The sequence below is a fragment of the Mauremys mutica genome, chromosome 18, assembly GCF_020497125.1.
Source record: "Mauremys mutica isolate MM-2020 ecotype Southern chromosome 18, ASM2049712v1, whole genome shotgun sequence".
Classification (NCBI taxonomy): domain Eukaryota; kingdom Metazoa; phylum Chordata; order Testudines; family Geoemydidae; genus Mauremys; species Mauremys mutica.
The window spans coordinates 18,277,546-18,292,541 of record NC_059089.1 but is presented as its reverse complement, the minus strand read 5'-3'; the positions used below and the strand labels follow the sequence as shown (position 1 = coordinate 18,292,541).

General features: G+C 53.0%; 1 protein-coding gene across 1 annotated transcript in view; it reads right to left on the bottom strand.

Annotated features, from left to right (window-relative positions):
- The window catches only part of ASS1 (argininosuccinate synthase 1), a 75,373-nt gene that overhangs the window by 37,268 nt on the left and 23,109 nt on the right, over positions 1–14,996 (bottom strand). Inside the window, exons 7-9 of the mRNA XM_044992327.1 lie at positions 13,527–13,601; positions 7,686–7,756; positions 6,641–6,671 (exon numbers count right to left, since the gene is read on the bottom strand). Of these exons, the coding sequence (XP_044848262.1) occupies positions 6,641–6,671; positions 7,686–7,756; positions 13,527–13,601 (177 nt within the window). The remainder of the gene's footprint in view (positions 1–6,640; positions 6,672–7,685; positions 7,757–13,526; positions 13,602–14,996) is intronic.

Genomic DNA, 14,996 nt, shown 5'->3' with positions numbered 1-14,996 from the left:
CAATTTTGTGCCTCCCTCCTGCACTCCTCACCGCCCCCCGCGGCATCTCCTGCATGTACATAACTGGATGCAATGGCCCTGAAATGCTTTCAGGCCATTTGCAAACTCACGTGCCTAGCAGCCGACACCCCACTAAAAACTGGCCCTGATTTTCCGAGGTGCTGAGCACCCACAGCTCCTATTGACTTCAAATTCTGAGCACTCAGCAGCTCCCATTATCAACTCAGGCTACTGATTTAGGTTCCTAACTATGGATTTCGATGCCTAACTTTAGGCACCCTACTTTGAAAATGTTGGTCTCGGATCCTTTTATGCCCAGGCTTGTCACAACTTCCTAACGCTGCTTTTCCTGTTACAACCAAGGGGAGGTTTTCCTATTTCAGAGACAGCTCTTGGGGTCTTCTCCTGACTTGTACTGCCCACTCTGGACAGCTCTTCTAATGTTTTCATCTCGAGGTAGCTGGGCTCATCTTGTGTCTGAAGTTACAGGCCGCACGGATAATCATTCCATTGACACTTCCCCTCACAGACTTTTTTTTTTGGCTAATGAAGTGCCGTTTGGTGGCACCCTCCACTTGTCAGAATGGACACATTCTCTCAAAGCAGCCAGGCATTTGAATGAGATCCCCTTGCATGAGAGAAACAGCAACAGCTTCCTCCTAACATTTCTTTTGTTGTTTTAAATGTGACTTAGGTGCATAAGTTGCATTCAAACTGTTAACTGTCAGGGTTGCAGTTGGGTACATATCAACCCTCAGAGCTCTCTTACCACCATCCCTCGGAGAATCTCAACACGGTTTACAAATGTTAAACTAATTAAATCCCAGTGGGGTTGGGGAGTATTATTTTACAAATGGGGAAACTGAGGCACAGAGAGGCAAGTGATTTGCCAAAGGGCACATGGTAAATCAGAGGCAAAGACAGGAACAAAACCAGAATATCCTAATTCCCTGCCCAGTGCTTTAACCCCCAGATCATCCTTCCTAAAGGCTCCGTCCAGCCAGACTCAGAGCATCACTTCAAGGGGAATTGAGGATGTTCAGGGCATTGCAGGATCAGCTCCTTAAAGGCTGTTTTATGCTTTGATCTGGAGATGGGGAGGATCAGGGGGATCTGGCCTTTTAAAAAATAAACTTTTCTCCCTTTTTACTTGATTCCCACTGTGGGGGAAAAAGTGGGGTGGGAAAGGAAAAAAAAACCCTAATAAATCCAAATCTTTTGGGGTGGGGGTGGTGGAGGGAAATGAAACATTTCCCTGTGAAATGAAAATGTGTTTTGTTTTGAGTTTATTCCACCTAAAGTTTTTTTGGGGAAAAAAAATGAACTTTTTGACACAAATTTCCATTTAATTCTAACTCCCTTCTCTTTTAAAACAAAACAAAACACAAAAAACCCAGAAGAGACGGCCACCAGTCCCAGTTTATTTTCACACCATTCTCCATTCACTTCAGTTCCCTGCACCTCTCTCTCTAACCCCCCCAAGGCAAAGCAGAAATGTCAGAGCAACACAGGCAAGTTCTGTCCCCGTCCGTCTCTCTTGAGTTCTGTCGGAAGCTTTCCTCTGACCACTCAATGTGCTGACACAAAGGTTACAGCATGAAACTCAACCCTTGCCACATCCGTGCCAATCAAGAGGACAACGTTCTGCCTGGAGATTCAACACATGTTTAATCAATTCAGTACGTGCAGCTGGAAGTCCATTCAGATGGCATATAGAGCCCCCCAAAAGAGCCACGTTAAGGGGATTAGGCTCAAACACGCTCATCTCACCTGCGTCAGTTGGTCTACGCAGCCGCATTTTCTCCTGCATTACAATCTTGGCTTCTTACCCCTACTGCACTGCACAATCAATTTGCACTGGTGCTACCCCGTATGGCCACTGGTATCAGGGGCAAAGGAGTGCAGGATTTCCCCAACACAGCATGGTATAAGTACGCTGGTAAATTTGCCCGTGTAGACAAGCCCTCCGTGAGGAGGCCTCTACACGGTCCCCACCTCCATCCCACAGACCTGTCTCACCACCAGCTGACCTTGTTTGGCATGATGGAGTATCCCAGAGCACCAGTCACAAGCATGACTCATCCTCACAAGAGGCCAAATCCAACACTCAACCAACAGCTCTGGCTCAAGCCCTACGTCATGTGCGCCATTATCCCAGAGGACAAACCCGACGAAATGGGAATCTGAGGAGTGCAGAGCCAAAGAGCAAAGGGTGGCTGCACCAGGAGGCGCACAGGGTCCAGTGTAGCTGGTGCATGCTGGGAAAGAAGAAAATTGCCATCTTTACACTGACTTTCCCAGCTCTATGGGAAACCCCAGTGCTGAGGGGCACCGAGTGCGCTGAACTGCCGCGAACAGAGGACGCTCAATACATCACAACATTTGGGCCTTCTAGTTTACTATTGTGGGGTAAATTCTCTGCGGGTGTAAATGGGTGTAACTTCTTCCTCTTCAAAGGAATTGTGCCTGTTTACACCACCAGCAACCTACAGGCACACAGAAGCCAGATGCTCAGCTGGTTTAAAACTGGCATAGATCCACCCAAGTCAGTGGCACTTTGCTGATCTACACTAGCTGAAAATTTGGTACATGTATTAAACACACCCATATTAACAATCCTCAGAGGGAACAGACATTGCCTTCTCTTTAAAACAAGACAAAGAGCAACGTGACTCTTTTAAAATATAATATATATATATATTTTTTACCAAAAACTGTCTAGGATTTTCATGCCTCTTTCTTTCTTTAAACAAGATATATGCACACACACCCCCACACCCACCCACCCAGATTACACGGGCTGCAGATTTCAATTTTACATTGTCTGGCCTTTTCTAGCCCTGATCATACTTATTAACTAGACCAACTCGTTTGAGATGATGAAAAACTTTGAGTTCAAAAGGAGAGACGGGAGAGGGAGGGAGGAAGAAAAATATTAAAATCTCTTTACTAAACATGGGAAGTCAAAGTCAGATAGTTTCCAATTTTCTAAGCCAACTATGAAAACCCCTATTAAATCAAATAACTAAATAGAAATAAAAGTGACATTTGGCTTGCATTCCATCATTACCGTGCGCGGCTGCCTTCTTTTTATTCTCTCTCCTAAAAGCACAGTTCAAATGACAAATAGTTTGTTGCCGTGTATCAATGCCGTCTATTTATCCATCCCTGCAGGGGGGCTAGTCCTGCAATGTCATCTTTAAAGGGAAGGAGGGGGGGAGAGAGAGGGGGAGAGAGAGAGAAAGGAAGAGTGCGCGTATGAAGGGGGCGGGCAGAGAAGAAAGAAGAAAGAAAAACGGAGCAAGAAGAGAAGAAATTGGAAGCAAATGGTCCATGAACTAACCCATGATGTAGAGCTATCGATGCCGCAAATGGTTTATTCATCCGGCTGATATTGTTGTGCCCGGGCCTGAATGAACTCTTTCAGAGTGCCATATGAAGTTAAAGCAAGTAAATTTCTATCTTTCTCCGCATTAGCTGCCTCATTGCCCTTCAATCGGGCCTCACAGAGGCAGAAAATAGCTCAACCATCTGCTTTCAAATCCCTCCGTTTGGCAGGTCTGAGAGGTTTGGGGGGGAGGGGGGGCTCGCAGGGGTTTGGCACCCCTCTTTTCTTCTAAGGCCTTCTCCACAGCAATTAGAGCTTGGCCCTAGACCCCAGGTTTTCTTCCTGGGCTCAGGAAGCGGGTTGGGGCGGAGGGGGAGGCCAGCGAAGTCACTACCCCTTTGGAAAGGGGCAGAGACTGTGTTAAAGTGTCTCCCTGTGAAGGCCATTGCTGGAAATGGCTGGCGCCCAAGGAGGTTAAAAGGGGTCCCGGGAAAGGGTTAAGGTAGAAAGGCAAGCGCCTTTCTTCCCTGCCTGGGCTAGACTAGAACACGGAGTTTTCTAATCTGGCTTTGGTCACAAGTGACACGAGGGGGGGTGGCCGCAGGCTGGTCCCGTGTGGACAGCTGGGCTCAGTGCGGGAGCTGGGCTCAGCCTCCAGTCCGGAGTGGCCCAGTGCTGGAATGGAAGGGGATGGAGGTACAGCGACAGTCAAAGGCCCAGCAGGCCCGGGGAGCTGCAGGCCAGGCGCGAGATGCACTGGCAGATCTGGGAGGGAAGGGCCCAGAGGCTGGAACTTGCTACAGGCCAGGATTGGGAGTGCACTGGCAAAGCTGCGGGGTGGGTGGGGGAAATTGCCCAGAACTGGCCCACACACGCTCAGCAGCGGCCAGGGGTTTCAGTCCTTTGCTCTCTTTGACTTCATACCAACCCAGACCACTCCTAAGAGAGGGGGAGGGCCCACAAAGGAACTGGGGCCAACTCACCCTAGGGACCAAATCAGTGGTGAGTGCTGGGCCGAGAGCCCCGGGGAGCGAGGTCCTGAGAACAGGCACAGCCCAGGCAGCAGCCGGGCAAGCTTCCCCATAGTGCCTCAGAGCCTGACCTGGACAGGCCTCATCTGGGGCAAGAGGGGACTTCAGTCGCCTTGGCCCATTCAGGCCCAGGTCCGAGGTTGCTACCGCAGATGCCCATTGGGTGCCCTCTGAGGCAGTGGTTTATGCGATGCACACACTGGTCTGCTAGAGTGAGACCCTGCAAGCTCATTTCACACAGGCCCCTGAACAGACGCATCCGACGGGCCTGGGCTAGATGGACTCCCAAAAGCTAGTGGCGACAGGCTCCAGATTGAAGCAGCTGTCAGCCCCGTGAGCCCACACAGCCGTCACCATCTCTGTGTCCAAAACTGGAGACCCCCTCTTCCCCGGGGCTATCCCCTGTGGCCACCACTGCCTTGTGAGCGGACACACCGGCCTGGCCACAGGCTACGTGGCCCATCAGTGCACCACGGGCGCGAGGAGGATTCCTTTGCATCTCTCCCTTCTCGTCCTTCCCGCCCCGCTGCTTGTCTAATTGGGGCTGATGGATAGTTTAAGTAGTTCTCTTAAGTGTGGCAAGGCCGGTGGAGCATGAACTGGAAACACAGCGGCCAGCAGGCAGCAAGCACTGCAAGCCCTATTAGAACACAGTCAGAGCACCGGAGTGACAGGCGCTGCACCGGAACAAGGACAGCGAGGAGAGGGCTGTCAGCTCACCCCAGGGCACAGGGCCTCAGGGGATGGGAGTCAGTTAACATAGGGACCAGTGGCTGGAAAGTGGGGTGAGGGGATTCCCCCACCCGAGAGGGGTAGGAGGCTGGGACTGGCTCGAGAGGGGACATTGGCATTCTGTGCAGAAGTCACGAGAAGGCTGCACTCGGGAGGCTGAGATCTGCATCCCTTTCCGACTGGGGAAGCCACAATTCACGGGGGCTTAGCAGCCACCTGGCCAAGCACTTATGGGGCCTTGGCCCATAAACATCAGGGAAACACGCACCCAGACCTGCACGTCCGCCTTGTGTCTGGAGGCCCCTCCCTACCCTGGGAACTCCCCAGGGGCTAATGCCTCACAGGACCAAGCCCCTCGACTGGCAGAAGAATCTGTAGCCCAGGTGGTGCAGGGAATGTTCTCCCCGCCGTTCCTCCACGGCACTCAGCCCGTCCCCAGCTGGCTCCAATGCAAAGCCCAGACTCGAGGTCCATGTAGCAATAAGGGAGGGGAATCCTTGCTAACAGGGAGAGAGGAGTCTGGGATCCAGGCTTCTCTGGATGGAAGACCCACATGAGGACTTTCCATCCTGAATGGGAGTTTCCTCCTGAAGATTGTCCTGCAGCCTCCAACCGCCCATGACTCCACATCAGGAGCTAGGCTCCAGCCACTGCCCTGCTCTATTCCCCCATCCCTCCCCAGACAGCCCAGCTAAAGCAGTACTGGTCTGCAGATCCCCTCCCCACACATCCCTCACTCTACCCTGCCGGGGGCTCATTGCACAAGCTGTGCCTAACATCTCAGCACCTGGCTGCTTCCCCCCCCTCGCATGCAAAGCCAGGTTCACCAACAGCAACAGCCCAGGAGGAGAGCCCCTTTTCTCTCCCAGCCAGGGCTCTCTCGGGCTACTTCCCAGCTGGACAGCCTCCGAGCAGCAGCTCCCCGAGGCGATCTGAACCCCGGAGAAGGTACCCACACAAAGGGATTTTCTATTCTCGCTACAGAGCTCCCGCTCCCCCCCGGAGAGGAATCCCTCCAGGGGCTCTGAACCCGTCACTTCACAACAGAGACGAGCAAGCAAGAGGCATGCCCGGGCTACGGAACTGGGCCACGGTGGAGGGGACGTGGCTCCTGAGTGGCACGTGGGCAGGGGAATGACCAAAACCACTCCATCCATCTGAGGTTGCACCCGCCACCCCCACCTCCCATCTCTAGCACCAGATGGGGACAGGAGCGGCACTCTGGAAGCTGGGGTGCATTCAGCAGCCAGCCCCACTCCCTCTTCCCTCAGTCAAGTGCCTCATCTGGCTAATTGCTTCTTCATTGTTTCCCAATGACATTTTCTCCTTCAGTGTCACCCTGAAACGGCTCCTTCTCCTATTCATCCCAGCAGCAATTAACGTAGCAGGAGGGGGAAGGCGGGGGTGGGGGAGGAGAATGGCAGGGCTTGGCCTCCCCGCCACACACGGCCTGCCGTGAAATTTCAAATTAGGCTGCAAATACATCACACGCCCTCGGCCCTAGTCACTGCCATGTAAGACGAGAGACGTAAAGGAGATGATCGATTACCTTGGGGTTCTCCAGGATCCCGGCCTCGTAGCTTCAGAGGGGAGAGAGAGAGAGAGAAATTAACAGAATCTACAGATAGGGCCAAGATCTGCCCATGCAAACCCAGCAAAGACAGGAAGATCTCACAGAGCAGAACTGGGCCCATAGGGTTTAGCATAAGAACTGCCGGACTGGATCAGACCTGGGTCCATCTAGTCCAGTATCCTGCCTCCAGAAGTGTGTCCCTAGCCTGTTTGCCAGAAGCTGACAATGGGAGACCGAGGATGGATCACTTGATGATCACCTGTTCTGTTCATTCCCTCTGAAGCATCTGGCATTGGCCACTGTCGGAAGACAGGATACTGGGCTAGATGGACCTTTGGTCTGATCCAGTATGGCCGTTCTTATGTGGCCAGTACCAGCTGCTTTGGGGGAAAGATGCAAGAAACCACGCAGTGGGTAGTTACAGAGTAACCTGTCTCCCAGGCAAAGTTTTTTACTATGTCCCCATGACCCTCTCCAGCTGGGACTGGTTGAGAGCGAGACATGCTCATTCAGTGGGACGGCAAGGAGAACGTCAGAGGGAGGAGGTTGCAATCTTACATCAGGGGAGACTCGCAAGGACCCGCTCTATAGACTGCTGCTCAGAGACAAGCGATGGGCACCAGCAGAACCTAGGAGCAGTGAGGAGTCTCTCCCCCTCCTATTACTAATCCTTATGCACACAAAGAGGGATGTTAAGGGTGTGTGTGTGTGTGTGTGTGTGTGTGTAAAAATGCAGGGAAATTATGCACTTGGAGGAAAGTACATGTCAAGGGGGTTCTTCATCAGTGGGCTCTTTCCTCTGATGTCACTCCAGGTGTGGAAGACAAGCAAAGTAACGGACGTTTGTCTGCTTGGGAAATGGGGCATTGGGCGAGATGCTGAGCTCCACAGAGAAGAGGCTGAAGCCCGGCCCTCCATTGCCCTGCTTTGAAATGACTGCGCAAGGCGCAGGACACAGAATCAGGCCAGTGTGCTGATCACACCTCACTCTTGGGAAGCTCCTTCATCCGCCCAGGCTCACCTGATGTGCATGAGGTTTTCATCCATGCTCCAGGGGCTCTTGGGAGTGACTGGAACTGGGATGCCGTGTTTCTGTGGGAGAGAAGGCAAAACAGGCTCAGAATCCCGCTGGGCGAGGAAGGCAGCCTGGCTCAGTACTGCCCAGGGCACAGGTCTGAAAACCCTGCGCATCACCCAGCGCTGCTGTTACCACCAAACACGGCCAAGTTAATGGGGGACCTGGCAGCAGTGTCCATTAAAGATCCCCTGGAGCTTTTCTAAGAGACTAGCGCACAACCCCACTGGCAGGGCCGATCGCCATCTCTCACCAAAGCAGGTTCCAGGAGATCCAAGCTACTGCCCAGCTGGAAAGACAGCAGGAAGTGAGCACAAGCATTGCATTCCTGGGGCCACATTCAGAGCCAGGGGTGGCAGTGACACCTAGGGGAAGAGAGCCGAGGGAGTCCAAGTGTGTGTCACTCACACGCCAAGGGACTGGCAGATCTTGCACAGCCGTGTTCTTCGTACTACGGATACCGTGCCATATCCATGCACAGCGCTGCACGGGGCAGAGAGACTGATTCCTTGCCCAGAAGCACCCACAACCCAGGACGTGAGCAGAGACTGGTGGTTAACGGCTAGCACGCAGGCTTTGCAGCACCATCGCTCCATTCAGCCCGAAGGCCACGTCTTTTACCCGCAGAAGGAACCCAAACGAATGGAGAGGTCATAGAGCGAAGGGGGACATCCCTCCTTTGTTCTATGTCAATGAGGCTGCTCATCCCCTCCAAAATGGCTCGCTCGCCCAGGTGCATGCAGGCAGAAAGCCCCAGCTACCCGCCCGTTGGCAAGGATTGGCAGGACTCGCACCCAGGTCAGCAGAACCACCAGGCAGTGGACACCGCCATGGGGCCGCTTGGCGGCAGCCCTGACCTGCAGCAGCAGACACATTTATAGGAAGCCCCGCCTGAGAGATCCTATTGGCAGCCACCTTGGAGGCTCCTGATTGTCCCCTGCCCCCATATATTCCCTCTGGGTGTACCAGGAAGCGTCCAGGCCACGACGGGGATTCCCAGTGAGCCGCCATGACGGAGCGTGCGTCCCTGCTCCTGAACTCCCAGCATCCTTCAGCTCTCGCTTGGATTCTGACCCTCACTTCGGACCTGGATCCCCCGACACCGGTCCTGACCTCTGGCACGGACCTCAGCTCGCCTGAGCCCTGCTCCCCGCCACAGGACCCTGACACCTTTCACTCGCCCTTCCCATGTGTGCTCCCCCTTCACACCCCTACCCACGCCCCACCTCCAGCCAACCCCTCCGCTCTCAGGGTCAGTCTGCACTGCAGCACGGCTAGGCATACCCACGCTAACCTGAACCCAGCCAGCCCGGCGAAGAATGTGCCCTCCCCCCCTTGTCTCTCTAGTAGAGGTTTTTTAGAGGCCAGGGCTGCCCGGGGGTGGGGGGGCAAGTGGGGCAACTAAACTATTGTTCTATGTAAAGTAAATAAAGTTTTTAAAATGTTTAAGAAGCTTCATTTAAAACTAAATTAAAATGCAGAGCCCCTCGGACCAGTGGCCAGGACCCGGGCAGTGTGAGTGCCACTGAAAATCAGCTTGCGTGCCACCTTCGGCACCCGTGCCATAGGTTGCCTACCTCTGGTCTATAACCATGCCTGGGCATGCACAGGCAGGCTATCCCAGATCAGGATCTCCCAGCGAACCCCGACCCCCCCACCCCAAGACCTTCTCCCCAACCCTCAGAGCAGGGTCCATGAAGCACGTCCAAGCCCCACAGCCTGACAGCTCACACGCCAGCAGCCCCGCCGCCTGCTGATCGCTCCATTAGCTTTCAAGAGCTTGTTAGTCAATTAACGCTCCTCTTTGTTTATTCTGAATGGGCCATAATCACCAGCACAGGGTGGCCCTGAGGCCATGTGCTCTGCTAACAGCTCCTTTCCTCCAGTCCACCCCCCTGGAGCCTGTGCGCAGAAGAGCAAACGCTTGCACACTTGTTTCACAACTGTCCTCACAGGCACGCCCCTGCCTCCCTCCAATCGCCCGCCAGCATCGCATCCTTTTCCTTCAGACCCTGAGTATTCACAGGTTAGTGGGACATGAACGGGAAAATTAATTGGCTTTCCAATTAGAGTTTAAAAAACCAGCATTCCGACCTGAAATCCAGACCAGTTCCATGTGTTTTTTACAAAACAGTAATAACAACTGTCGCTTCAAAGCAGGGGCGGCTCTAGACATTTCGCCGCCCCAAGCATGGCGGCATGCAACGGGGGGCGCTCTGCCGGTCGCTGGTCCCGCGGCTCCGGTGGACCTCTCACAGGTGTGCGTGTGGAGGGTCCGCTGGTCCCACAGCTCCACCGAAGCTGCGGGACCAGCGGACCCTCTGCAGGCACACCTGCGGGAGGTCCACCGGAGTCACGGGACCAGCGGCCCCTCCGTAGGCATGCTGCGGAAGGCTGCCTGCCTGCTGCCCTACTGGAGACCGGCAGAGCACCCCCCGCGGCATGCCGCCCCAAGCACATGCTTGGTGTGCTGGGGTCTGGAGCCGCCCCTGTTTCAAAGTTGTGTTTGCCTTGGGCAGCTTGGCCTGGCATGCTAGAGACCAGGATCTATTCAGGAGTCCGATTCTGATCTCACACCAGTTTTAAGCTGGTGTCACAACCTCAACCAAGTTACTCCGGATTTAGACTCAAGCCTGCAAACAGACACTTATGCACCTGCTCAAAATGCATGAATAGTCCCACAAGGCTAAAACCGGGCAGTATGAGATTGTAACCGAGAGGCGAGGGAGGCTCTCCGGGCCAGATGCTCAGCTGGTGTAGGTCAGTCTAGCTCCGTGGATGGCAAGGATTTATACTGGCAGAAGACTGAGCCCTGCATATTTTTAAAATATCCTTTTTCGGGTTACTAAGCCATAGATCATTGGCAGAGAAATGATGTAATAGACCTCTCACCATTTATGCCCGTTCGGTATTGTGAGCCTTCAGGCACTCAAAAAAAAAATCCTGAGATTTTTAAAAATACTACAGTGTGGGTTACTTTAATTTGCCTTCTGATTTTTGAACCTTTAAAGGTCAAGTTTTCCTCCACAGCCAGGAGTGCTAGAAACATGATTTTAAAAATGGAAGCTGAGATTCTCACATCACATGACTCCAGGAGCTAAGGCTTAAAGAACCCCCCAAATAACCCAAGACTCGTAATAAAGTCATGGGAGTTGGTGCTGCTGCCCTTTGTTTACTTTTTGCATTTCACTCGGCTTGGGCATTGAAAGGTAGCTCTGAGTGAACATTATCCAAGGACATTATTTGATGAAAGCCATCATTAGTCATCCAATGGATACCGTTCTCATATTGGACCAACTTCACTGAAACTAGACTGATCTGTTTTACTTGTGTTTATCATCAGTTTCACTTACTTTGTCTGGCACCAGCCTAATGTTCCTGGATGTGGATTTCCAGCAACGTAAGGCAATGCTCAAAGACAGATTTTAAAAAACCCGCACGCCCGACACCTGTGTTCAGTGAAATTTAAGACGGAAGTGCTGCTATTTCTATTTGCGTTGGTTTTCCTAAAGCACCCATTGGATCCCCTACTTGCAGAACTAAACTAAGTGCACAGCATCAGATTACAAACATAAAACTAATTCAAGGGCCTGATCCGGCCAACACCCTTATGATGTCAATGCTCACGTGAGTAAACTACATACGTGAGCCAGGCCCTGATCCCGCAATTCTCTACCCAGGTGCTTCACTTTACTCACACAAGCAGTAAAATTAGCAAAGGCAATGTGGGCCCGATTTTCATCTTGTCGAGACCGCACCGGAACCCAGGTGAGTAAGACTAAATATGTGCAGGATTGGGCCCTGCAAGAAGAACAGAACAGCTGATTTCTTCAGATCATGGATCATGAAAGAGAACAGAAAACTCCTTTTGTCTGCAGTTAAAGAGAGGCCAGGAGCTCAGGTATCTCTGAAAGCTGTGTTTGCAACCCTGTCCTTTTAAATAGGGCTCCCAAACTGTGGTGGTGGGTGGGTTTGGTTTGTTTTTTTTTTGTTTTTTTTTTTAAAGAGACACATACTATTTTCCATATAATAAAAACACAGCTCTTTTCCCAATTCTGCTATTTGTTTGACAACATATGGGAAGCTCTTGTAAACTGCCTTCTTAATAATGAAACAACAGATGGCAAACACAATCCTCAACACGCAGCACTCGGGGGTTTAATGGGATGCTGAGGCCGCGGTCTCTGCTGTTAACGCTCCATGCAGCACATCCCCTGCAACTCAGCACCTTGGCTTCACAGATATTATCCAGCCAGCCTAGACGGCTGCTATTTAAAAACTGAAGCAATTTTCTGGTTTATGCACAGAGCTGCTTTTTTCCTTTTGATTGATTGAGCCCAGTTGTCAAGCATTTCCATGAAGTCGCTAAAAAAGAAAGGTACCCTGGTGGGCACTTAAAGAACCTGATGGAAAACTTCTAATATGTTTTATTGCAACTTGTACTTCAAAAAGGAAGGGACGACAAAAGGGAAAATGTATTTGCTTTGTCTATTACGCAAGCCATTGAGCTGGGACCAGTTTCCTTGGCAAATGGATTATAATTAACATCCAGGTAATTACGGGCCATTAAAACACCACACACTCACACACACCCTTGCATCCAGGAATAAACAGCAGAAATCTCACGCAGAGCCAGTCTTAATTCCCACAAGGGACATGAGAGGTGGTGCTCAGCTAAATCCAGAGCACCTTTGAATTGGAAAAGAAGAAGGCATCAAGACAGTAATAATAATGAACAGCAACAGAACCCAGCTCTTCCATGGTGCTTTTCAACAGTCAACCGCCAAGTGATTTACAAAAGGAGGGCAGTGTCATTATCCACATTTTACAGATGGGGAAACTGAGGCACAGTGGTGCAGTGACTTGCCCAGGGTCACCCAGCAGGCCAGTGGCAGAGCTGGTAACAGAACCCAGATTTCCCCAAGTCCCAGTCCTGTGCTCTGTCCACTAGGCCACACTGCATCATGAGGATTAAAGGAAGACTAAGGATGGGTGTGTGCTTTAAGGTACAGGATGGGGACTCGGAAGACAGGATCCATTTCTCTGCCACAGAGCCCTGGGTGGTCTTGAGCAGTTAATTCAGGGTGAAATCCTAAAGTCAATGGCAAAACTCCCATTGGGCCAAGATTTCACCCTTAATCTCTCTGGGCCTGACTGTCCACTGCCCTGAACCAAGTGCCGTCATTCACCCCAGCGTACAGTGGGTGTAAAACGCTGCCACTCTGCCTCCACTCTGCATCGGTGTCAATGACCACACCTGACGCAGGGCGACAGAGCGCCAGGCCATCTGGGCCTCAGCTCCCCATCTGTAAAGTGGGGAGAATTATCCTTCCTTCCTCCACACCTCCGCCTTGTCTAGTTTAGGACTGGGAGATTTTAGGGGGCAGGAATGGTCTCTTCCTACGTGCCTACGCAGAACCCAGCACGATGGGGCCCTGACCTTGGCTGCTGCTTCTTATGCTACCCCCCAATGCAACTAAGAGTAATAGATTTGGAGGGGGGCAGCCCAGTGGAACTGCCGGGAGCGGCCACGCAGGAGACTTGGGGGCAGTTCCCGCCCCTTGCACTTCTGACCCTCGGCGTGGCGGGAGCGCCTGGGCATTGTCCAACGGGGTCACCTCCTGGCCAGTTAAGGAGCAACTAAACGAATCTAATGCCGTCTCTATCACCTGGGCAGAGCGAGAACTGTGACCCACGGCCCGGAGGGTGGGATGGACTGGGGGACAACGAAGGCAGGAAAAAGCAACGGGTGAGTGCGTAGTGGACACCACGGAGGGGCGATCGTACCTTGGCGTAGTCCATCAGGTCGCTGCGTCCGCGGAAGCGATTGTAGAACTCAGGCATCCTCCAGGGAGCGATGATCTGAGGGACGGGGCAGAGACAGACAGCGGGTTCAGCGAGGTTGCCTCTGTGGCATTTCAAATACAAGCCGCAAGAGGGAGGTGGCCAATTCCTCCGTGTCCCGCAGTGGCAGCAGGTTCTTTCCGAGACCCCTGCTCACACGCGTGTGCCAGCCCGGCCATGCAGAGGTCCTGACCCAGAAAGCCCCCTGGCAAACTCACACTCAGCAGCCCCAAGTCGGAAAGAGCCACCCTGAGCCAGGGGACGTTCCCCTTCTCTCAGCCATGGAGTCAGTCGGTGGGAGGAGACCTACATGGCAGAGAGTGGCACTCCCTCGGCCAAGGGGCCTGCCAGACGCTTGGAGTAGAAGGGCAGTAGCAGTTCTGAAGGGGCCTTTGCCCACTCAGTCCCCATGATGCAGTGGCATAGAGTTCGGACCTGCACCAGCACCTGCTTTGGCCATGCAAGTGAGTGCAAAGCCCCTGGCCTGATCACCCTCCACCCCCAGGCAAGGGTTCGGCTGTTCTGGTTTTTCTCCAGAAGCAAAGCACCAGCGTGTAGCCAGGCCTGAGGCAGAGGCTGCGTCTAGCCGCGAGAGAGGAGCTCAGGCTCTATGGCCCATTCAGGCCTTCGTCCCACCACCAAGGCTGCCAGGCATGATGGGGGACAGAGTGGATGGACTGAGCGACCGCCCCCCACACACCTCATCTCCCATGCACCAAGCAGCCACCCGACAGAAACAATGGCCCAGCACGGCTGAGCAAAGCTAACTCTGGAGCAGCGATGGAGCACTCAGAGACTCGGCCTCCCATTGCCAACTGCCCGAGTCCTCCAGTCTCCAGGGGAGCAACCGATGAGCCCGTCCGACCCAAGCTTCCTCTCTCATCTGTGCAGCATGACTGCATGTCTCATCAGGACCTTCATGACAGAGGGCCTGATCTGCCCTCGCTAACCTGCCACCGGCTGACAGGACCACTCCTGCCTCGCCCTAGGAGAGCGGGATCAGGGGGCAGGCCAGGACATTGAGAGGTATTTGACTGCAAGCTGGGAAATGCGGAGATGAGGAAGGTTTTGGGAATAGGAATAGTGTACATGGACCTGTCTCCACCCCACCCATCGCAGGAGCTTCCGTGGGTCAGATAAAAAGGAATCAAGTCAATCTTTGGAGGTTTTACGAGCCCACACCCGAAGCCGGTTCCCTTTTGATTCCTCCCCCATAATAATATTCCCCTCACACACCCGCCTGTTTTCCCTCCACACCCTTCCGCAGACGAGTCACTATGATCCTTTTCCTCACCAGTCCCATCCGAGTCCCAGACAGCACTGAGAGAATCAATCGGAACAGCCTCGCCTCCAGCAAGACACCGGGGACTAGGTTCCCAGAGCAGGGAGTGCGGCAAAGCGATTCTCATCGCC